General features: G+C 51.1%; 6 protein-coding genes across 6 annotated transcripts; 3 read left to right on the top strand and 3 right to left on the bottom strand.

Moving 5' to 3' along the window:
- Positions 1–434: 434 nt before the first annotated feature.
- Positions 435–2,328, top strand: Triagg1_6357 (uncharacterized protein; the record flags this gene model as incomplete). Its single annotated transcript, XM_062900972.1, has 3 exons — positions 435–467; positions 533–1,015; positions 1,075–2,328. The coding sequence occupies 3 exons, from the start codon at positions 435–437 to the stop codon at positions 2,326–2,328; spliced, it is 1,770 nt and encodes a 589-aa protein (XP_062754610.1).
- Positions 2,329–2,784: 456 nt separating this feature from the next.
- Triagg1_6356 (uncharacterized protein) lies at positions 2,785–4,373 on the bottom strand (the record flags this gene model as incomplete). The annotated part of the gene is made up of 3 exons (XM_062900971.1): positions 2,785–3,358; positions 3,456–4,002; positions 4,049–4,373. The coding sequence occupies 3 exons, from the start codon at positions 4,371–4,373 to the stop codon at positions 2,785–2,787; spliced, it is 1,446 nt and encodes a 481-aa protein (XP_062754609.1).
- Positions 4,374–5,712: 1,339 nt separating this feature from the next.
- On the top strand, positions 5,713–9,313 carry Triagg1_6355 (uncharacterized protein; the record flags this gene model as incomplete). The annotated part of the gene is made up of 5 exons (XM_062900970.1): positions 5,713–5,722; positions 5,844–6,267; positions 6,319–6,619; positions 6,670–6,886; positions 6,951–9,313. The coding sequence occupies 5 exons, from the start codon at positions 5,713–5,715 to the stop codon at positions 9,311–9,313; spliced, it is 3,315 nt and encodes a 1,104-aa protein (XP_062754608.1).
- Positions 9,314–10,660: 1,347 nt separating this feature from the next.
- Triagg1_6354 (uncharacterized protein) lies at positions 10,661–12,889 on the bottom strand (the record flags this gene model as incomplete). Its single annotated transcript, XM_062900969.1, has 3 exons — positions 10,661–11,924; positions 12,012–12,417; positions 12,868–12,889. 3 exons carry the CDS (start codon positions 12,887–12,889, stop codon positions 10,661–10,663), a joined length of 1,692 nt encoding a protein of 563 aa, XP_062754607.1.
- Positions 12,890–16,278: 3,389 nt separating this feature from the next.
- Triagg1_6353 (uncharacterized protein) lies at positions 16,279–20,911 on the top strand (the record flags this gene model as incomplete). The annotated part of the gene is made up of 2 exons (XM_062900968.1): positions 16,279–18,275; positions 18,379–20,911. 2 exons carry the CDS (start codon positions 16,279–16,281, stop codon positions 20,909–20,911), a joined length of 4,530 nt encoding a protein of 1,509 aa, XP_062754606.1.
- A 543-nt stretch (positions 20,912–21,454) lies between these two features.
- Triagg1_6352 (uncharacterized protein) lies at positions 21,455–23,161 on the bottom strand (the record flags this gene model as incomplete). The annotated part of the gene is made up of 1 exon (XM_062900967.1): positions 21,455–23,161. The coding sequence occupies one exon, from the start codon at positions 23,159–23,161 to the stop codon at positions 21,455–21,457; it is 1,707 nt and encodes a 568-aa protein (XP_062754605.1).
- Between the last annotated feature and the right edge of the window lie 428 nt (positions 23,162–23,589).

Raw genomic sequence — 23,589 nt, 5'->3', positions numbered from 1 at the left:
CGGGCGCTATTGAAATGTGATATAACTAGACAGCCTCGAGACGTCACAAAATCTCAAAGCAGAGACTGAGGCGTACAAAGCCCCTTATTAGGAGTCGACGATGAAGGATGCACAATGACTCGCCACAAGCTACAGGGCTTGTGTTGGCTTCCGGCTGCATCGCTACACCAATTACGCTGAAGAAGACGGTTAAGATTACGCCGACGCTGACGAGATTGCAATCCAGCCCTACCACCAACGTAACATCTTTATTTACTGGGGGCTGTGACATGACGTTACTCGGCAGCAGAGCAGCGCCCACTCCAAGACGTGCTCGTGCCTGTCACCTTTTTCTAGAATCATGCCGAATATCGTGATGCTGTTAATTGAGCGTGCAAGATGTTGTATTCTCTTTTCCCCTCTCTTATCCTTCATTTCTTCCAAATCCTTGATCAATGGGATTTGCACCAATTCCTTCACTAGTCCATGTAAAGACGAGCTCATCAAAATCACAACGACCCAGACACGTTTTCAGTCATTTTAAAACTTGTAGCCAGTTGGAAACTCTCTGTACAACAACCCGCATTCCGTCACCACTGATGACTTTCCACGGCGACAAGGCAGCGTCAGCCTTCAACGGGAAAAGCTTAATAAGCACAACAGATCCTCCAAGGGGCCGCTGAGCGGTCAGATGGACGAAGCAACTTTATTTTTCAACTTCGTCCGTTTCCTTCACCAACAACACTTTGCAATCGGCAAGTTCCAGCTCCAGGTTTCGACACAGCCATTGGAGATGGCCTCGTATCTGTACCAGCTCCTCGGCATGGGGCCAAAGAGATCGGCCCCGGCAATCGTGCCGACGGACGAGATTGCGCCCTTGCATCTGTTCGACGATACGGCGACTCTGCGGGGATTCACGCTCGTGTGGACCTTTAAATTCGACGAGGTGCTGGACGCGGATCTGCTGGGCGATTCGCTGTCTCGGCTCTTTCAGATGGAGGGCTGGCGGAAGCTTGGCGGAAGGCTTCGACGCAGAGTAAGTCAATGGCCAATTGGCATCAATGCATTGGGAATGGTTGGCTGACTCAAGCTCAGCCCGATGGATCAGCTGAGATTCACATTCCTTGTCCCTTTACAGAGGAGCGACCGCCGCTTCGCTTTACAAAGGAGAGCTTCGACATGCGCATTTCAGAACATCCAGAAGCATCCAAGTTGCCCAGCGCAACAGACAAGCTGACGATATTCCCAAGCGCCCGAAACTACCAATCACTAGCCCTCGGGCCGGGAGCACCCAAATGCATCGACGACTATTTTTACTCCGACCATCCGATATACGGCCTTCACGTCGTCAATTTCACAGATGCCACCCTAGTCTCCATCACCTTCAGCCACTGCATCAGTGATCTCGCAGGTCTCATGGCCGTCATCAACGCATGGCAGCTCGTCCTGGCAGGCAAACCCGAGGCCGTACCTCCATTCAAGGGCTTTTTCGAAGATACCATGGCTGGACTCTACAAAGCAGAGCCGACGGAAAAGTTTGTCTTGGCCGACAAACAGCTCACGGGCTTTGGACTCGCTTCGTTTGGACTTCGATTCATTTTTGAGTCATGGTGGAACTCACCCATCGAACTGAAGCTTGTTTGCATTCCGAAAAAGATGATGGATGCTTTTGTACGGGATGCCAGAAACCAGGTTTCGCAATCAATAGAGGCCAGCACTGCTGGAAGCTCGCCCGCGTTCATCAGTGAAAATGACATTATTGTAGCACTGGCAACGAAAACAATGGCGAGGAATCTGTCCCCCGGCCGCCCCATTACAGCCTTACAAGCCGTCGACCCTCGTAGCCGTGTCAAGTCAGTCTTTCAGCAAGATGCCGCATACGTCTGCAACGCGCCAGCAGCCGCCTTTGTCCAGTACACCAGCCAAGAAGCCGTCGACAAGACCATTGGCGAACTAGCACTCGAGAGTCGAAAGGCTCTCCTCGAGCAACTCACCGAAGAGCAAATCAAGGCCTTCGCTGCTCTAGCCTACAAATCCATGAGCGTCACCGGAAACCCTGCCATGTTTGGAGAAAGCAATATGGCCCTTCTCCTCTTTTCCAACTGGAGCAAAGCTGCGTTTCTACAAACGGTAGACTTTAGCCCAGCGATTGTAAAGAGCGCAGAGACGGTCCGGCCTGATGGGAAGCAGGGCCGTCCAGTTTATTACCATTCACAGAGCATAGACACGAGTCCATTCTCCACAAACGTCATTGTTATTATGGGAAGAGATTTGGAGGGTAACTTTTGGCTGAATTATCCAGCGCACTACTGGCCTGCGTTGTTGGAGCAACTGGAGCGATATGCATAGATTCTGTAGAGAGCACAAGAGTCCGCACTGATAGATTTTGGCCTGAATAGAGAATGATCTTGACTTGTTTTAATCGATCTAGTGAAAGAAATGTCAGTTTGTTCACGGCGATCACCTATGTCTAGTCATGATTCTTAGTAAAGTTGGCGAAAAAGCCGTCAGCTTGTTCACGATGATACTCTTGTTGGGTCATGATTCTTGATCGAGATGATGATTATTTGGTAGATAATGACCACTTTTATCTGGTACCAATTCTTGATCGATCCGATGAAAGAATCGTCAATTTGTTCACAATGTTCACTCATCTGGTCTTCGTTTTTGATCGAGTTAATGAAAGAAATTGTTCACAGAGTTTGTTTGTCTGCTTGCGACCAAGTCTTATAAGCAACGTCTTGTTGTGAATCAAATTGTGTCGTAGATATTGATTATCGGATCTATCGTATGTCTATGAAACGTCTAAAAGCAAGCAAGGAGAGGCATAGCCATCGCCGCTGCTACCAAATAAAGGCTTGCAGTGACTACTCCAGCAGCATTCTTGCCCGATCCAGTCTTGGTTGGGCTCGCAGCAGCAGCAGTGCTGTCCTGTGCAGAGCTTCCGGTATTTGAGGCTCCGTTGTCAGAAGCGGTAGTCTGAGAGTCGTTGGAACCTGAGCCGTCGCCAGAGCCCGATCCTGATCCTGATCCTGAACCAGAGCCGGAGCCGGAGCCACTAGATCCCTTGACGCCTGCAGCGGTAATGGTATAGACGGTTCCATCGCCGCCATTAGTGTAAGTAAAGACTGATCCGCTAGCAGGCGCGGTCACAGTTCCGGCATTGTTGCTGAGCGTTGCTGTTCCAGTGGCGGGAAGGTTCGTCGGCTTGTAGAATGTGCTGACTCCATCGAGAGAGTATCCAAGGTCCTTGATGCAGTCATATTGATCCAGATACGGGCCGCATGAATCAAATGGTGTGTTGAGTTGTGACTCAAGCGCGTTCACGTTTCCCAGGCCAAGGAGGGCGGGATCGGTTTCAGGGCAGATGTTGAGGAAGCTGATGCTTGATTAGCATAAAGGTTTGTCACAGACAGGTCTCCTAGTATGAATGCAAAGCAGAGGGGCAAACACGAATGATATTCTTTGAGACTTACGTTGAGATGGCACCGCTAATTTCGCAGCAGTCGCACCCCTGAATCTGCTGAAGGTTGCTGCTGGCATCGCCCGAGTTTGCATTGTTTGAACAGGTTGCCGTCTCCTGGATGGCATCCTGGTAGGCGAGGAATACCTTGCCCAGGTTGCATGAGCATGCATTAGGGGCGTTGTTTGGCGTCGGGAAATAGGGCACAGGCAGCTTGGCAATGGGGCAGTTGAGGAAATAGTCGGTGATGTAGTTTTGGTACTCGCACTGCCAGACTCGGTTCCAGCAAAAGGCGGAATAGCAGTTGTAGTTGTCGACGTAGTTTTGACATCCGCAGGCCAGTAGCTCCTGTTGGCTGTTGTCCTTCTTGGCCTGGGCAATACAGGAGCTCATCTGGTCGTTTGCCTGCTTCTGACAGCTCTCGAAGCCAGACGAATCGGCACATCCAGTGCCGGTCAGGGTCACGCTGCTGCTGGCAGCAAGAGCCCCTGTAGAGAGGAGAGGAAGCAGTAGTAGATGCAGCATCGTGTTGTGTGTGTTGTAGCCTTGGTTTTCTTTGCCTGGGCACAATGAGAGAAGAAACAACAAGAGAAGAACAGAACAAACTCAAGGGGAACAAGAGCACGATGGAAATAAGGGTCCCGGCCAGAGACATCAGAGCGTTATACAGGAGAGCCGCAGCACGGGCACAGGCCTCGCCTGCCAGTCGCGCCCTTTGGTCTGCAGTCTGCAGTCTGCCTTGGCCCGAAGCCCAAACCGGCGCGGCTGAAAGACGAAGCCCCATCGCCAGTGGATACGCAACGTTGACTGATTTCCCAAAGAGCAGCTGCGTGATGCCAAAACGGGTCCAACCGCACGCACGTTGCCTGCCGAGCGATCCGTATTCCGCGCTCTCGAGGCTAGCAGAGACGGTCTGTCGTTGGCCTAGCATGCAGAGGCAGGATTCGCCGAGTCAAGACCCCAGATTAGCGAGCGTCGACGGCCGTGGGATTGGCCAGCAGGGCGAGCCACATTCTTTTGTTCGATCCCGTTTGGCCTATTGCGTCTAGTCCCAAGTCCTTTTCGTCGGCCATCTCGGCTGAGGCGCGGAACCGTCGAATATGCTGCGTTTCTAGTAACAAGTATGCGCTGCCTATAAAGAGCGAGTCGGGGAGAGCAGGTTGCCTGGCTTGGTCAGAATCGACAGACGGATGATGGAACGATGGACGACTGCTTACGCGTTGCTGTGCGCCTTGCATTGGAAGTGATGCGAATTGCATTGCTCGACGTTGGGTCGATTGATGCATTGTCGACGGCGAGATTGAGTTGGGTGAAGAATGTCTCTGCTCCGGCTTCTTTTTCCTCTCTACCTCTCTCCAGTACGTACTTCGGCTCCTCGCTTACGATAAGCTACACCCTGCCGTCGGCTGTGCGATAACGACACGTGCATTCCTTATCGATTCCGCACCCGCGACTTTTGCGAACAATTGATAATGATTAGAAGCCTTGTACGATACATGAGAAATAAATGCATCTCTGCTGCCCATTTCTCAGGCTCTGTGTAAGCGCTTGCAGGTGAGGCCCGGTGGGCTCGTATTTTAGGCTCAAGATCTAGATTATCAGTTAGCTTAATCGATATTTTGCCTTTTTGGGCATCAAATCCCGGGCAAGGGTGCGATGCGGCAGATTGTCTGCTTACCCTGCAAATTAAAATGCGATATTTGACAGAACAGTTGGCGCTCGCAAGTGAGAGCTCGTATGATATGTTTAAAACACTGGCAGCTTTCATTGTCTATTATTCCCAACTTACAAACACCGATCTGTTTGTGAGCTGCAATAGAGTTGGGGATAACCATCTACGGGCCATTTTGCGTTTATTGCCGCTGAGATCATCCACTCTGGGCCTTACTCATGTTGATCAGTGAACATCTCATATGAGATTCTCACTCGCCTGGCCAATGACTGAATAACCATGCTATGTAAGTGCCCCAATAATCATAACACGCATTTCTCAGTGTGTTTCTTTCATGACGCCAACTTCCGAGCTCGAGGTCGATGTAAGGCGATGAAATACATGGTAAGGTAGGTCGTTGAAGAAACGCAGCCGGCTCTTATCGAGTCGAGAGACTCATTCACTTACCAAATACCTGGGTACCTGAAAAGCAAACACACAACAGAAGCCTATTGGGGATAGCCATGTGAAGTCTTTCAATTCCTTCATCATGTTCATCCCATTCGTATTGTGCCATTAAGCTGTGCGCACGCAGCGACACCAGCAGCCTCTCAGGAACATGAATGCGCGTAAGTGATTGGCTGTAATACCTATTAGGCAGCCATGCACAGCCTTGCAACCCAAAGGTCTCGCGAGACTTGAACGAATTGACCGAATGTTTACAGGAACAATTGCTGTCCTTCTTGCTAGAATTGCCGAATCTGCACACAACTGTCGATACAACGTCGGTCGTCATATATGTCATCCTCACGATGGCATCGCTTTCGACTGGCGGCCAAAATCTGCCCAGTGAAAGGCAGACTTTCCGCGTACGAGGTGTGCCTCACGACTGGAATCGCGACGGACTGGCATCTTTTTTGGCGGAAAATAGCTATACCAGCCCGGATGTCCAGACTTTGGCCAATGAAACCCACGGGCGTTCGCAGACGGCCACAGTCACTGTTCAACGTGTTCCCAGCCAACTACAGGAACGTCTAGCTGACCCAGTCAAAGGTATTGCTCTATATATACCTTCGTCTGATCAACACAGTAGACCGCGGAGCCTGATGCTGGACACTGCCTTTCTTGGTGTCACAACCTTGTACGCTCCTCTCTCGCCGGATCACGAAGTCGAGTAAGTGACTGGCGTGGACATTGCGTTCTGGACAATACTAACAGTGTCAAGCATTATCGTAATCTCTGGCCTCGGTGGACGCCCTTTCGGAACGTTCAAAGAACGACAAGGGGAGTACATGTGGTTGCGAGATGCACTCTCGTATGATGTAACTGAAAAAAGTGACGACAAACCAATTTCGCGTATCATGGTATATGGCTACAACTCAAACTCTGTTCAGAGCGACAGTTTCCAGAATCTGCAAGATTTAGGGACAGCTTTTCATCGGCACCTTCGAAAGCTGGCGGTTGCAGGCGCATTTAAGCCCATCGTATTCATTGCCCACAGCATAGTCGGATTGGTTCTCAAGCAGGTATTAGTACTCGCAAATCTTGTCCAAAGAGTCCACTTACAGGAGACTAGACCTTTATATCCCTCTACAAGTCAAATGACGAGGAAGATCAAAAACTATTACGAGCCGTGTATGGAATCGCCTTTTCTGGCGTGCCACATCACGGTATGGATATTAATTCGCTCATCCCCATGGTCAAATTTGGGCCAGAGGGTGATGAGGATGAAAAAGTGGTTGGACTCCTTCGCAGCCTCGTCCGAGAGGCACGACAAACTCAGCAGCGTAGGCGTATGTGGCAAACCCAAGCTCTAAACGAACCAGCTTCAATGGAAATGGTATTAAAATCTCACAGATCCATCACGTCAAATATCGCCAGCGCAAATAGAAAAATGCTTGCAATCACTGGCCTTTGAGCATGTGCAAGACCATGCCTCTGGGGTTAGCGATGCTCTCTCAGGAACATGCAAATGGCTGCTGCAACATGAGACATATATAAGCTGGATCTCATCCAGTCATGGACTTCTTTGGATCAAAGGGAAGCCAGGCTCGGGCAAGTCCACACTTTTGAAACACGCCTTCACTCACCAAAGCCTTTCCAATACTGCGAATGACGACATGTTCATCTCTTTCTTCTTCCGCGGCCGTGGAAATGAACTTCAAAAGACTCCGTTTGGCCTATTCCGATCGCTTCTTTATCAACTTCTTAAGCAAGCTCCTGATACGCTGCTAGATCTTGTCGATACATATACACAAAAGTGCAGGGCCATGGGCAACTACCAAGAGAAGTGGAGATGGCATCCAGACGATCTATGGCGCTTCTTAGAATCGTCTCTTACAAGTGTCTTGGCAATCCGTTCGGTCTGGCTGTTTGTTGATGCGCTGGATGAGTGTGGCGAGAAAAATGCAAGAGATCTGGCCAGCAAGTTTCAACTTTTGGTCGAAAAGATGCGGCCTCTGTCTTCTTCGGGCAAACAACTCCGGATCTGTTTCAGCTGTCGCCATTACCCAATACTAAGCTCTATCAGTGCATTGGAGTTATGCCTCGAGAAGGAGAACCGAGGAGATATTTCCACCTATGTACGGTCAGAACTATCTTCCTTTGGAGAATCAATACCAATCACGATCCCAGCCTTAATTATTGATCGGGCTTCTGGTGTTTTTCTGTGGGCGGAGCTGGTGGTGAAGCATGTTGTGCATCTTGGACTAAATGGCCATGGACCAACCGAGATCGCGGCGGCAGTGCATTCTATTCCGAAGGGCCTCGACGAGCTGTATGACGGACTCGTTCACAGTATGACGCCATCATCGCTGAAACTAATCAAATGGGTTTGCTTCGCCAAACGGCCATTGTCGGTTAGTGAGCTACGATGGGCTATGGCTATCAATGCCGAATATTCCTCGCTCAACGCATGCCAGAATGCAAACGATTATATACCAGACGACAGTCGTATGAAGAAGCAGATTGTGAAACTCAGTCAAGGACTTGCTGAGGTTACAATGGGGCCCAATCCCATTGTCCAGTTCATCCATCAGTCAGTCAAAGATTTCTTCACCGACAAAGGCTTATCAAAGCTAGTTGGGAAGATTGTTGGAGGTTCAATATCGCGCGATACAGCAATTGGAAGGTCACACTTGGAATTATCCAAGAGTTGCATACAGTACTTTGCAATGGAAGAAATCGTACAATTCACAAGCTACGAAAAACAAAATTTGTATGGCGATTATCCTTTCTTACACTATGCTATTTCTTCATGGATGACACACCTAAAGGAAAGTGAGAATTATACTATCGCACCCGAAGGAATTTTGGAGCTGTTTGGTTGGCCAGAAGATGATCTATCAGATATCTGGACGGAGCTTTATAACGAGATGGACGAGGATTCAGATGGTTGCCCTATAGACAATATCCATCTTGACCACGTTGCAGCGAGGTATGATCTCAAGGGAGTGATGAACGCCATTCTACAGAGCGATGGCATGACTGCTATTGGAGTCGATACCCCAAATGGTGACGGCATGACACCGCTGGCGTTGGCCGCGCAAAGTGGGCATGAGGCCATGGTCAAACTCTTACTTGCTATAAGTCATGTTGAGATCGATACAAAGAGTTTAAAGGATCGGACACCGCTATTCCTGGCTGCAGAGGAAGGGCATGTGGCCATAGCAAGCCTTCTGCTTGCTACGAAACAGGTCGACGTCAATGTGAAAGATAATGAAGAAGGCCAGACGCCACTCTCATCAGCTGCAAAGAACGGCCACGAGGCCATGGTCGGGCTTTTACTAGCCACAGGCCAGGCTGAGATCGATTCAAAGAGCTCTAATCACCAGACACCGTTGTCATTGGCCGCCGAGAATGGGCATGAGGCTGTGGTCAGGCTTTTACTTGCTACAGGCCAGGCAGAGATTGATGCAAAGGATGCTACTGGCTGGACGGCATTGTCATGGGCCGTGACGAACGAGCACGAGAGTGTGGTGAAGCTTTTGCTTGCCACGGGCCAGGTTGATATCAATGTAAAGGATTTATTTGGCCGGACGCCACTGCTATTAGCTGCGTTGAGTGGGAGCGAGGCCATTGTCAAGCTTTTACTCGCCACAGGCCAGGCAGAGATTGGTTCGAGAGACTGTAAAGGCTACACGCCGTTATCATGGGCCACGAAGAATGGACATGAGGCTGTCGCCGATTTGCTTCAACTATATGCTCTATCTCTTTGCTGATACTTGATCCAGTTCCAAATACGCCCGAATTGTCAACAGATTAAAGCCCAAAAGACAAGTGGCATCTCGTATTAGAGTTCGCACTCATTCAAGCATTGGCCGCATAGCTATAGTATATATAGAACATGTTCAATACACATGATACTTATTCCATCATGTCTCTTTCCAAGCATCTATTTCACAATATCGCGGTAACGAGTGGTAGTAAGACTGGAGTAGAATAGTTAGAGTCAGTGCTTCCTCAAACTGGCCTAGGTTGGGCAGCGATGCAAGGAGACAATACGATATCAGTATACCACCACCAGATGGTATCAAGAGTCAATACGTCGTATACACGTGTTCACGATGCAGCCTTGCCAACTCACCTGTTACACAATACTGCACTTGTGGGGACTTCCCATGCATTACAGTGACAGTATCGCCCCATCGCAATCTTTTCCCGCTTAAGCTGCATCATATTTTCACCGAGCCTCCTTTTAGCTGGATAAACTGAGTTTAGATATGAATTGTATGGTAGTTGATTAGGCAATGCTTTAAGTGCCGAAACTCTATTAGCTATTTCGTACAAAGACCTGAAAGCTTCGTAGCAGAACGGCCTCCTCCTGTACTAAAAGTTAACAGCATTATCCTTCACTGAATCCCATCAATCATTTGAAAATGGTCAAATTCAACCGCTTTTCTCCAAATTGTACTCTTCCTAATGGAACGCCCGTTGGCTTTGTCAACTCACCAAACATCCGCACGACAATGCAGATCGTTTGGGCTGCTTCACCGTCATTCTGCTCTGTACATTGACAGCTGAGTTCCCACATATGGCATGAGATGTCGAGATTCGATGGATGAGGCTGGGTGGCTGGATGCGTTATTATTCACCTATTCTTATGAGTGGAATTTTCCCATTGTTTGAGGCTCTGTGGCTTGGAACTTGAGGTTAGATACATCAAAAAATGATCTCAAGTATCATCCGGAAGGCGTCATACCTAGTTACTGACCACATCACTCTAGGCACGAGTGGCTCCTAACCTCCAACTTTAACCGTTTATACATAGCCACCGAGGCCGCTGTCAAAATCGGCCACATGGATCATGGTTTTGAGATTAATTGGGAATTGGAGTAGGCACGTGTCCAAACACCTCAGATACTAGCCAATAGTAAATGTTTTAAGACAGCCAGGCTGTGATCATGGCGTCTTCTTTTGTAGTCGGCGGAATTGGGTGAGCCAGCAGGCGGAATGGAACTTGGGTACTGAACAAAAGATGAAACAGATTCTGCATGCCTCTTAGAAGGTATTATTCAGGCTTCACAACTCTACCAAGAATAAAAAATGTGCTACGAGATGAAGTATAATTATCTGTTATATGTGCATATAACTTTTGGCAAAAAGTAGCGGAATAAGTCAGCAATCTCGCTCGGGAGATCATCAATGGTGGCTTGCAAGTCTGAGATGCTGGTCCCTTCCTGGAGCGCAGTCTCTAACAAGCCCGAAATCGCAGATACCCAGAGAAAAACGCCTTGGGATTTGTCCACAATGTCAGTGATGATCTTGTAAGCTGCCTGTTGGTTGGTGTCCGCGAAGTCGCGGTAGCCCGGGCTGAGCTGAAACTGGTCCTGGACAAACGATTTAATGTCTTCTCGGGTCAGATTCTCGAGCTGCAACATTGGGTTTCTTCCGTACTCGTCCCTAAAGACATTCCATGGCCGACTGCTCACGCAAATCTTCACCCCAGTCTCTGCGTTGGCGTCGCGGATGAGGCGAACTAAACCGCGGTGATGCTCATGGTGGCCTTGGTCAAACTCATCTAGGCCGTCAATAAGAATCATCAGCTTCAGTGTGTCCCCGGTCGCAGAAAGTAGGCTCCGAAAGCCAACCTTCAGTTCGTCCATTGTCAGGGCTGGCAGGCTGATGTTTCCATTGAAGGACTGAAGAAGAAACCATCGCGCGGGGAAGATGAGGATTGCAAGCTCAGGCCGCTGTCGAATGGCTTCAAAGATGAGTGTTCTGAAAAGGCCTTCCTGAGACTTGTCTAGTTTGTTCGCTCCCGAGGTCCAAGAGAGAAAACGAATAATGAAGAGCTGGGACTCGGCTGCCCACTCTTGCAGCAAGGCTTCAAACCTCGAGTCTCGTGAGATGAACTTGGCCAGCGTGGACTTTCCGGCACCTGGTTTACCAGTAATCCAGTAAATATCCGATGAGTCCCCCCGCAACCATTGTGGAAAATTTGACCAGAGAACGTTGCCGTCTTCCGATGTTTGCGGCTCGTGGAATATCCACTCAAAGGTTGCCGTATGTCGTTTAAGAATACCTTGCTCTCGATGGCTTATGGACTCAAAAGACAGACTCTGACACACTTTTCTGAGTTTCTCAATGTCCTGGCTCTTATCAAACACTGTTTGCTCTGCATATTTGCTTGTCCACCACTTATTACTGAGCACATAACGCACCATCTCGTCGGTCTCCGTCTGGTGATTTACTGGCCACTTGTCGATGAGGTCAATGTTACCCGTACTGAACTGTTTGGTAGTATTGTCGATTCGATCAAGAGTGGCAATCATATCTGCTTGTTGCTTTGCAAACTGGCGCAACTCTACGCCATTCTTACCGGCTTCATCCCTGATCGGCCATAATAAGAACTAGGCTAACCCAGCTCTTTGCATGACAAATGCGACTTGCTTGAGAAGGGTGGAGGGCTTGACTAACAACAAGAGATACAGAAGACCCACGTTCATCTGCTGCCGGATCTGGCTCAAGCGATCTGCCAGCTTTTCAATGTCACCAGCGGCTGCAACTTGTCTGAAGGCGACCCGCAAACCATCCGCGGCCAGCTCAATCTTGGAGGAGCCTCGAACCTTGAGCTTTTTAAGTATACTTTGAAGTTCATTGTTGGTTGACTTGCATTCGCGGTAGAGACGGACGAAAACCTCTCCTCCCGACTCTTGACTCTCGTCGAGCTTAGCTCTGATGGCATTAGCGAGGCTTAAGAGGTCCTGGGACACGACAGATAGATCGATGTATCCGGACTGTTGGCCAGAGGGAGACTTATACAGTTCCCACGCACTGTACACAAGGCAAAAGCCAAAGTCGGCAAACTGAACCACTGCCGCCGCTATGCCGACGGCGTTTACGGGATCCTTGAGCCGCACCCAAGGCTGAAGTCTTATTGATGCCCAATCTTACCCGGTAACAATATTCAAGTCTACATTTATAAAAGCCCATGGCTATTTTGTTTCATCGGTTTGAAACGGTGTTTATGCAACTGGTTACTCACTTTCACTCACTGAATGACTCCAACGTTCTTATTTTTTTTCTAGGGTAGATGAGCGTTTAATTCTAAGGGGTTTTATCACTAGATGACCGGGGTGTGTTTTTCACGATGCGTATGAGTCCTACTAAAGAGCGATCCAATCGAAGAGGTGAATGAAAACCAACCACTACTATGCAGTCAGGGACACGCCAAGAAATTGTAGTCATCTCTGGACACCTTTGGTAAATAAGAAGAAGCTTCTTCTTTATATAGTTTGTTCAAGTCACAAAGCCCAAGGTAGCTTGAACTTACGTGCTTCTTTGCAGCCGCTCATTTTGTAAGACACTGGTATTCAATCCCATCGACAACATGATATCCAAGCATCTCTATGGTGTATATCATCTTATAACCCTCAACTAATCAGTCGAGATGTAGGTTCGTGGTATCCAGCGTCTCGTAAAGGCGTGTAGTCATATCGTGTGGCAGACAATAACCTCATATCTGCAACGTAATGTTCATTAAACTCGGAATCAATCGTCTTCAAAGGGTCTGTCTTATAGAGGCTGCCACACGCACATGCCCATATGAAACGTACTATTGAAACGCATCAACATCATCCATCACAACTCGACTTTTTACACTCACCTCGCAAATCCAGTCAAGATGGACGAAATACGCCGCATCTCATCCAGACTAGCATCTCTCTCCCAGTACACATCCTCATACTGAACTTGCTCCGAAATAGCTCTCCTCAACGCCGTTGACGCAATTGTAAAAGCAAGACATGATATAATATCGCAACGAAATCGAGTGCTCGCGTAGATACTCGATTTCGAATCCAACAGCGAGGGATAGATAAGATCCACGGTACTATACGTCAAGGAAAGCAGACACTGAAAAAAAGATGTTGGGTCAAATCCTAAGTAAAACAACGTGAATTCGTGAGACGTTACCAATAGGACGACGAGGCCGTCCATGAAGCCGCATACATCGCATAGTCTCCTAGCTGAAAAGCACAAGATCAAGGTGTAGAGGCTTCCTAAGATTATGCGGACAGCTAGGTAGAGGACTCGAGCATGAGAAGAGAAAAAACGTGGTACGGCGAGACAGTTTTGCGATTCATCCATCACGTATAGTTGAAGATGGGGTGAATAGCCCAAAAACACTAACAAGATGCCATCGTCTTCTATGCTGGGAACAGGGCAATGCTCGTCTGGTTATTTCATACCGCCGTTTGTAAGCAACAGATAGCCGTATAGCAAATGGTGCAACACCGACGTAAAGACAAATCAAAACTCTGTTCCTAAAGGGATACTTGGTCGGAGAGATGATGCTATCCGCACCCGACACGAGGACGGAGACAAAGACGGGGCTGGAGATGCATTATACGCAGACGGAGACTTGCAATGTCCATGGCCACTCGACATGCCCGATTGTGTCATGAAAAGGGGAGCCTCAGTGAGTGTGAAACAGTGTGTATATTGTGTAGTATTCCTAATGAACCCGTAGCCATCGATGGAAGAGTTGGGCCGTCCCACACCAGGCATCCGATCCAATATGGCAATCCACGCGACACAACAACGGCAAATCATGCCACACTCCAGCCAATGTAGTGTCAACAGAGTGCCCTTTTCCGCGTATTCGACGGGCCGGGAAGGCTTGTTAAGCCTCGTCTGATTCGCGAGCTAGGGAATTATTGACGCCAAAGTCCGTCGACCATCCCTGCTCGTCCGCCTACTCCGCATGCCCCAAAAGAGCAATTAGGGATGAGAAAGGGACCAATAAAGGACGATGAAAGCGAGGCTCTCCACTTTTAGAATAACGAAGAAGAGGCCATCCCCCAGCTTTTTTTCGAGGGTTGTTCAACGTTGATGATTTTACGAGACTCTTGATGGGGGAGAGTGAGAAGTGGTTGCCAGCGCTTCACATCGCGGCGTAAACCAACAGCTGAAAGGCTGATGTCTTGCATTCTTGGTATCCTGAATGGAAGGGAGAAAAAAAAAAGAAAGCGTTTCTTATTAATACATTTAAAAGGTAGGTATATGTTGCCCAATTGTCAGCTCTGCTAGAATTGGACATGCAGATGGTCATGATTCAGTAGCCGGCGTGGATGTGGAAGTGATGGTAGGATCAGACTTGATCTCTGAAAGCCTCTTTGCTATTTCAGCAGTCGACGTTTTCGTCGACGAGGTGCATTCAACACACTGGCGACACTCAAGATTACGCCGCAGCTGCTCCTCGCACCAGGCCAGCCGGGCAAACAAGTCCTTTGTTGACTGCCTGCGTTTGCGCGGCGCGGCTGGTGCGCTTGGCTGACAAGCGACTTTGAGCTGGAGTTTGTTGAAAGAGGGAATATGTCAGCGGCGGTTTTGTCGTTTTTCTTGTCATCTTGGGGACGGGCGGAGAGTATTTGGGTGCCGCACCTTGATGCACATGGAACATGGGCTTTTCCGGTTGCACTTCTTTTTGCGCTTCTGGCAGAGCCGACATGCGAGTTTCCTTGCTTCCTTTGCGGGTTTGTGGGGAGAAGCCGAATCGACGGAGCCCACGGAGCCCATGGTCGGATACTCGTGGATGTGAGTGTGTATGTGAGTGTGAATGAGAGTGTGAATGTGAATGTGAATGTGAATGAGGATGAGGATGGTGTGATGTGAAGGGTTTTCAGAATGGACCCTTTTTTCAGCTAAAGACGTGTGTCGAATGAAAAGGTGGACATGAGACAGAAGAGAGAGTACCCGTAACTGCCATGGAAGCTTGATTAGCACCCTTTATCAGTGGTCAAAAGATGCGTCCTGAGACTGGTCAAGGACAGGAGAATTTCACACATTTTGAAGACTTGTCGTCAAAGCTCAAAGGGCGGCACATCTCGAAGAGGAAATAGTAGTAGTAGTAACCCCCCGTCGAGCCAATGCACAGATCAGCCTAGTGACAAACTTTGTTCAATAAAAGAACGTTATGGGTCCCGGGAAATCGAGTCATGGATCATGGAGATCGTTGCCTATGCGACTCGTAGGGCAGCTAAGCTGGATCGGAGTGCTCAGTCGAGTCCTTCGGGGTGAAAGAAGGCACCAAGAAGCCGGAATCGTGCTCTGTCGACACCCCGAAAAAGGGCAACAAGCACACGGCGGCTCGGGGTCTAACAAGAGCCCGTCGATGTGGAGCAGGGACGCGAGGCCACGATTGGACAAGCGGGATCGTACACAGACAAATACGGATGGTGAAACTCCGCAAGATGCTGCATCGCCAAGGGCACGGCTGTGGGATGAGACGAACGTTGCACGGGGGGCTGTTGGGTGTCTCTGACAGCTAACAGAGGCAAAGGAGCCCACCCCTGAATTAGCAATCAGGGCTGACGGGCTCCCTTTATCGCCCATTGATTCGGGGGTTTGCAACGTGGGCTATTCCGAGATGCCGGCGCGCTGGCAGGCTGCGGCTCTCCGATGGGGAGGGTCATATATATATTCTGTAGATAAAGGTCAGATCATGACAACTCTCTCGGTTCACGGAACGAACTGTAGGGGTTCTGGGACAAGCACCAGTCATAGTCGACGCTGTTTGATTCAAGTTTACGAGAAACGAAGCTCGACGTTGACGAACCGTGAAGAGAGAACTGACTGAGTGAGTGGTGGTTTTGATTTCATTTGATAGACGACCGAGTTTTATTTGAATATCGACGCATCTAAAGAAGGAAGAAAAACAAACAGCTTCATTCAGCATTCAAAGATGCCAGCTGGCCAGCCGCCAGAGGGCGGTGAGTCGAGCCCCGAGTCCCGTGCTCAGTCGCCACACGGAAGTGCCCAAACATATGTCGACGGTCAACAACAACCAAACTTTTCTTTCGATTCCGACTCGAAGAAGAACAAGGACAAAGACAAAGACAACCACGACGACGGCGACGATGATGATGAATCCTCCGAGAACAACAGCGCTCACGAGATGGAGCGGCGGATGAGCGTCGTGCAGCAACTGGCCCGTCAGTACACGCACGCCTCGGGCATCGACATCCAGGGCCAGGCCACGTCGCTCTTTGGGAACAACGATGCCGACTCGCCCCTGAATCCCATGAGCAGCAAGTTTAGCGGACGCACATGGGCAAGGACGGTGGCCAAGTATGCTGCAGAGCACGGCTCGGGGTTCCGTCACAGCGGCATCTCGTTCCGCAACATGAACGTGTACGGATACGGCAGCGAGACTGACTTCCAGAAGGACGTTGGCAACGTTTGGCTGTCGATTCCGGATCTTGCTCGGCAGGCATTCAGAAAGTCTAACAAGAGACGGATCGACATCCTGCGCAACTGTGACGGCGTTCTCAAATCTGGAGAGATGCTTGTTGTGCTGGGACCGCCGGGCTCGGGATGCTCCACGTTTCTCAAGTCGATTGCGGGCGAGACGAGCGGAATATACATTGACAGCGAGACTCACTTCAACTACCAGGGCATCAGCGCGGAGGAGATGCACACTCACCACCGAGGCGAGGCCATTTACACGGCCGAAGTCGACGTGCATTTCCCCATGCTTTCGGTTGGCGATACGCTTTCGTTTGCTGCCATGGCACGAGCTCCTCGAAGCCTCCCCCCTGGAGTGTCCAACGATGAGTTTGCGGCACACTACCGTGATGTTGTCATGGCCATGTACGGCATCAGCCACACAGTCAACACCCGCGTCGGTAACGAATACGTCCGTGGTGTGTCTGGGGGAGAGCGAAAGCGAGTCACCATTGCCGAAGCCACTCTCTCCAACGCCCCCTTGCAGTGTTGGGACAACTCTACTCGAGGTCTTGACTCGGCCAATGCTATCGAGTTCTGCAAGACGCTGCGTCTGCAGTCCGACACCTTTGGCCAGACGAGTGCCGTGTCCATCTACCAGGCGCCGCAGAGTGCCTACGATGTCTTTGACAAGGTGCTCGTTCTCTACGAGGGACGACAGATTTTCTTTGGCCCTACCGACAAGGCCAAGGAGTATTTCGAGAGCTTGGGGTTTGAATGCCCTGCTCGTCAGACTACGCCTGATTTCCTGACGTCCATGACGGCGCCAACGGAACGAATCGTTCGCCTTGGCTGGGAGAGTCGTGCGCCTCGTACCCCTGATGAGTTTGCTACCTGCTGGAGGAACAGCGACAACTACAAGGCCCTCCAAGGCGAGATTGACAGCTACAACTCGGAGCATCCCATTGACGGAACCGACGCCCAGGCCTTCCGCGAGCACAAGAAGGCTACCCAGGCCAAGCGTCAGCGAGTCAAGTCTCCCTACACCCTCTCGTACTCGCAACAGGTCCGACTCTGCCTGTGGCGAGGATGGAGAAGATTAAAGGGCGACCCCAGCCTGACCATCTTTTCGCTCCTGTCCAACTCCGTCATGGCCCTCATCATCTCGTCGCTCTTCTATAACCTGCAGCCGACAACGGGCAGCTTCTACTCGAGAGCCGCAGCCCTCTACGTCGCCATCCTGTCCAACGCCTTCTCCAGCGCCCTCGAAATCCTGACGCAATACGCTCAGCGGCCGATTGTCGAAAAGCATCAGCGATACGGATTCCATCTCCCGTCGGCCGAGGCTTTTTCGTCTGTGCTTTGCGATATGCCGTACAAGATTGGCAACACAATCTGCTACAACTTGGTGCTGTATTTCATGGTGCATCTGAACCGGACTCCTGGGGCTTTCTTTTATTTCCTGCTTGTGACGTTTCTCATGGTGCTGGCCATGTCTGGAATCTTCCGATCAATGTGAGTTTTTCTTGTCCTTGTCATCCATGACGATGCCCTTATTTATACATCACCATGCCCCTGTCACCCATCACCATACATTACCATGCTGACACACAGACAGTGCTGCCCTGTCGCGAACCCTTTCGCAGGCCATGGTCCCAGCCTCGCTCCTGATTCTCGCCATGGTCATCTTCACGGGCTTCGTCATCCCCGTCGACTACATGCTTGGATGGTGTCGCTGGATCAACTACCTCGATCCCGTCGCCTACGGATTCGAAGCCCTCATGATCAACGAGTTCCACGGCCGCGAGTTTGAATGCAACTCGTTTGTCCCGAGCAGCCTCATCCCGGGCTACGAGAACGTGACATCGACACACCAAGCTTGCACCGCCGTCGGATCCGTACCCGGACAGGCTCTTGTCAGTGGCGATGCCTACATCAACTCGCAGTACAAGTACTTTCACGCCCACAAGTGGCGCAACGTCGGCATCCTGATTGCCTTCCTCCTCTTCAACCACCTGGTGTACTTTGTCGCGACGGATGTGATTCAGGCAAGGAAGTCCAAGGGCGAGGTCCTCGTCTTCCGTCGCGGCCAGCTTCTCACTTCGGCCGCCAAAAAGGGCGACATGGAGTCTTCCTTGTCTGGGCCGGTTCCCGTTGTCGAAAAGGGCTCCAACATTCCCAAGGAGTCGAGCGGCGCCAACATCCAGGCTTCCACGAGCGTCTTCCACTGGGGCAAGGTGTGCTACGACATCAAGATCAAGGGCGAACCACGACGAATTCTGGACCATGTGGACGGCTGGGTCAAGCCCGGAACCCTCACTGCGCTCATGGGCGTGTCTGGCGCCGGTAAAACCACGCTGCTCGACTGTTTGGCCGACCGCATCTCCATGGGAGTCATCACGGGAGAAATGCTGGTGGACGGCAAGATTCGCGACAATTCGTTCCAGCGAAAGACGGGATACGTCCAGCAGCAGGATCTTCATCTGGAGACGACGACCGTTCGTGAGGCTTTGGAATTCAGTGCCCTGCTTCGACAGCCTGCCGGTACCCCTCGAGCCGAGAAGCTGGCGTACGTCGACGAAGTCATCAAGCTGCTGGACATGCAAGAATATGCCGATGCCGTCGTCGGTGTCCTCGGCGAAGGCCTCAACGTCGAGCAGCGAAAGCGATTGACCATTGGAGTCGAATTGGCGGCCAAACCCCCGTTGCTCCTGTTCGTCGACGAACCAACCTCGGGCCTCGACTCGCAGACATCGTGGGCCATCCTCGACCTCCTCGAGAAGCTCTCCAAGGCCGGCCAGTCCATCCTCTGCACCATCCACCAGCCCTCCGCCATGCTGTTCCAGCGCTTCGACCGGCTCCTCTTCCTGGCCAAGGGCGGCCGCACCGTGTACTTTGGCGACATTGGCGACAACTCGTCCACCATGACTGCGTATTTCGAGAAGCAGGGCGCGCCCAAGTGTCCGCCCAGCGAGAATCCCGCCGAGTGGATGCTCTCGGCCATTGGAGCCGCACCGGGATCGACGACGGACATTGACTGGCATCAGGCGTGGCTCAACAGCTCCGAGTATCAACAAGTTCAGGCTGAGCTGCAGCGCCTCAAGGACGAAGGCAGCAGCCACGGCGACTTGATCAACGACAAGGCCTCGTATGCCGAGTTCGCAGCGCCCTTTTGGTCCCAGTTCCTCATCGTCACCCAGCGCGTCTTCCAGCAGATCTGGCGCACGCCCTCGTACATTTACTCCAAGTTCTTCTTGTGCCTCTTCGTGTCGCTCTTCATCGGCCTCGTCTTCCTCAACGCGCCGCTCACCATCCAGGGCCTGCAGAACCAAATGTTTGCCATCTTCAACATCCTCACCATCTTTGGCCAGCTCGTGCAGCAGCAGATGCCGCACTTTGTCACGCAGCGGTCGCTCTACGAGGTCCGCGAGAGGCCGTCCAAGACGTACAGCTGGAAGATCTTTATGCTGTCGCAGGTCGTCGCCGAGATCCCCTGGAACTCGCTCATGTCCGTCTTCATGTTTGTCTGCGTCTACTATCCAGTGGGCTTCGACAAGAACGCCGTGCCCGCCGACCAGGTCGTCGAGAGAGGCGGCCTCATGTGGCTGCTCTTCTGGCAGTTCCTCGTCTTCACATGCACCTTTGCCCACGCCTGCATCGCCATCACCGACACCGCCGAAGCCGGCGGCAACCTCGCCAACGTGCTCTTCATGATGTGCCTCATCTTCTGCGGCACCCTCGCGTCGCCCGACAGCATGCCCGGCTTCTGGATCTTCATGTATCGCCTCTCCCCGTTCACCTACTGGATCTCCGCCGTGCTGTCCACCGGCCTGGCAAACACCAGCGTCACCTGCTCCGCCAACGAGCTCGTGCATCTCAACCCGCCCAGCGGCCAGACCTGCGGCGAGTATCTCGGCAACTTCATCACCGCCGCCGGAGGCTATCTCCAGGACTCTGATGCCACCGACGGCTGCAGCTACTGCCCGATTGCCGACACCAATGTCTTCTTGACGAGCGTCAGCTCGAGCTACTCGCACCGATGGCGCGACTTTGGCATCGGAATGGCCTACATCATCTTCAACATTGCCGCGTCGCTGTTCCTCTACTGGCTGGTGCGCATGCCCAAGAAATGGGGCAAGAAGAGGCAGTAGAGACCATCTCCAGCCCCGTTGTGATGCTGTCAAGCGACATGACTGCACTCTTTGCATTTCGCTCGACACCGTCACGACAGACAAAACCACTGCATCTACACTTGCCAGTAACAAACAGACATCCTTGAGGATAAACCTTATTTTTCTTGCCTTTCCTTTCATAGATCAAATCTTCCTTTTAGAGAGGTAGTGTCAACTTTTGACACCTCATCACTAGATTTAAAAATCATCACGAGTTAATTTTTGTCCAAAAACGAAGCATCCGCGAGAAAAACAGGGGTTTTCTTTTTCCTTTTTCCCCTTGCATCATCTAACGAGTGTTTTGACCCATACATCTCATTATTTATTCCATCCATCCATCCATAGACTATTCAAGAAATACACTATTTGCCTGTTTGGCGCCGCAAAGGACTGTACGGTGACTCGCGAGAGTAGTATTGCTTGGTGTTTTGTTCAGTTTGTGCCTCACAACAGCCCATGTCAGCGACCTATCCCCATTCCGACTCCATGACATGGCAAATGTGACCCTTTGTTGTCAGCCAACTAAAACTTCAAGTCCTCAATGTTATCAAGCAAAAAGGTATAACTCGAATTCCGATAATCATCAACCTTCAGCCCGTTGGTAGCTCCCTTAAACTCCAACAACTCCTTGCCCTCTTTCCACTGCGGCCAGAACAAATCAGTGTTTGTGCCGACATTAGGATCCAAATTATACAAAAAGTTGATATAGTACACCCGCCCACTCCACGTCGCATAGTTGTCGTTGTCGCCCGAAAACAGGACGCTGACGTCGGACCCATGATAGGTGCCAAAGAGAATGGCAAGCAACAGGTCCTTGTACGACGAAAAGTACGACCACGTAGGCACGTCGGGGGCGACTTCAGAAAACACCTGCAGCGAAATTCGGCGAATCAGGTTGAAGACAATGTCGCCGAGGATGGACGCAATCCTCTTCTTGCCGGGATACAGCTCGAAACTGCCGTAGCCGTACGGGCTTCCGTCCTTGGGGAAGGGGCTGTAGGTTTGGACGAGGCCGGTGATTTGGTCTTGGCCGGCGTTGTGGAAGTAGTATTCAGATAGATAGGCGACAATCTTTTCGGTTGTGCCCATGTCCTTCTGGGTAAGACTGAAGAGCGATCCCTCGTCTTCCTGGGTTCCGATGATCATGGGCACACGGTGGAATTTTCCAGCCCTTTGCAGTGCGTCGGGGCTATCTGTCAAGGCTTGGCCGTCTGGCCTGGGCAGATATGACAGAGCAAGAGAGCTGTAAGAGAAGATGCCGGGCACGGAATTGGCAGCAGTAGTAAAGTTGTCATTGTCCAGAGCACGAAGGCAAGCCAGCGAGTTGTCTCCCTCACATCCGGCTGCTTGTGCAACGGCATCATAGATGGCCTGGCCCTTGTCACTGTCCAAGGGATCTGTAGGAGTCGCCGAGCCAGAGTTCATGATGGCGCCCCGGAAGAGCGGGTTGCCGTTGTACGTGGCGTCGCCATCAAAGAGGACAAGCTGGTCAAACACGGAGATGGCGCCGGCAGATTCGCCCCAGATGGTGACCTTGTCTGGATCGCCTCCAAAGGCCCTGATGTTATCGGCAACCCATTCAAGGCCCATGCGTTGGTCGAGTAATCCGGCATTGCCGCTGCCCTCTTCCAGAATTTGCTTTCCCGGCATGAAACCCCACGCAGCGACGCGGTAGTTGACCGCCACAAAGATGAATGGCTTGCCAAGAAGCACACCGGTGTCAATCAACTTGGTGCCATTAAAGCCGGCGGTGCTTCCCCCTACAAAGCCGCCGCCATAGATCCAGAACAACACGGGAAGGTTGGCGCCCTCCTGGACGCCTCTGGGCCTCTGAACATTGATTGTCAGGCAGTCCTCCGAGGAATCGGGAGCTTTTGCCTCGCCAGAGGTGTCGTTGACGATGGAGCCCGCTTCAGGGACGCTGAAACTCGGGGAGTCCCCAAAGGGTCCTTGAGAGCATGACAATGGGACTTTGGTGGCGTCGAAATCGCCAAGGTACCTCGAGAGCTTCTGTGGTGGTCTGAAGCGCAAATCTCCAATGGGTGCATCAGCATAAGGGATGCCATTGAACGTATCGACAGTCAGGCCAACTGAGCCAATAATGGTACCAGATGGAATCTCAACCTCGACAATGCCATTCTTTGCCCTTGCAGTCAAAGAAGAAGCCGGTAGAGCTCCGACAAGGGGCAGCAGACCAGCCGTAACAGCTGTGAGAATGGCTGCCTTCATGATTGGCGAGGAAAGCAGAGAAATGCAGAGGTTTGGAGTCTGACTTTGGTCAAGGGTCAACTGCCACGACGAGTGGATGATGGTGATGAAGGCTTGGTTTTCTCGAGCGAGAATCACCAGCCTCTTATACAAGTTTTGGAGCCTCACATCGTTGCCGTCCCAGCATGATGCAATGCAGTTCGACTCTCAGATTCCCCTGCAATGTCAGAGTACTCTCTCAACAATGACATAATAATGTCGGGGAAAAGAGACAGACAGAGTAATATTGCAGCGCCTCCCCACTCGATGAATGTCGTGATGTTGGGGTCTTACTAAATTGTAGAGACCCGCTCCGTCGGCCGCTCTGCTTCATGCAGCACATGGTGACTGTGTGATTTCCAGTCCAAGACATGTCACCTATCATCCAACTTTGTACTCCGGAATGTGTT

Source organism: Trichoderma aggressivum (genome assembly GCF_033847375.1).
Source record: "Trichoderma aggressivum f. europaeum strain CBS 100526 chromosome Unknown scaffold_025, whole genome shotgun sequence".
Lineage (NCBI taxonomy): Eukaryota > Fungi > Ascomycota > Sordariomycetes > Hypocreales > Hypocreaceae > Trichoderma > Trichoderma aggressivum.
This window is presented reverse-complemented; position numbering and strand designations above follow the sequence as displayed.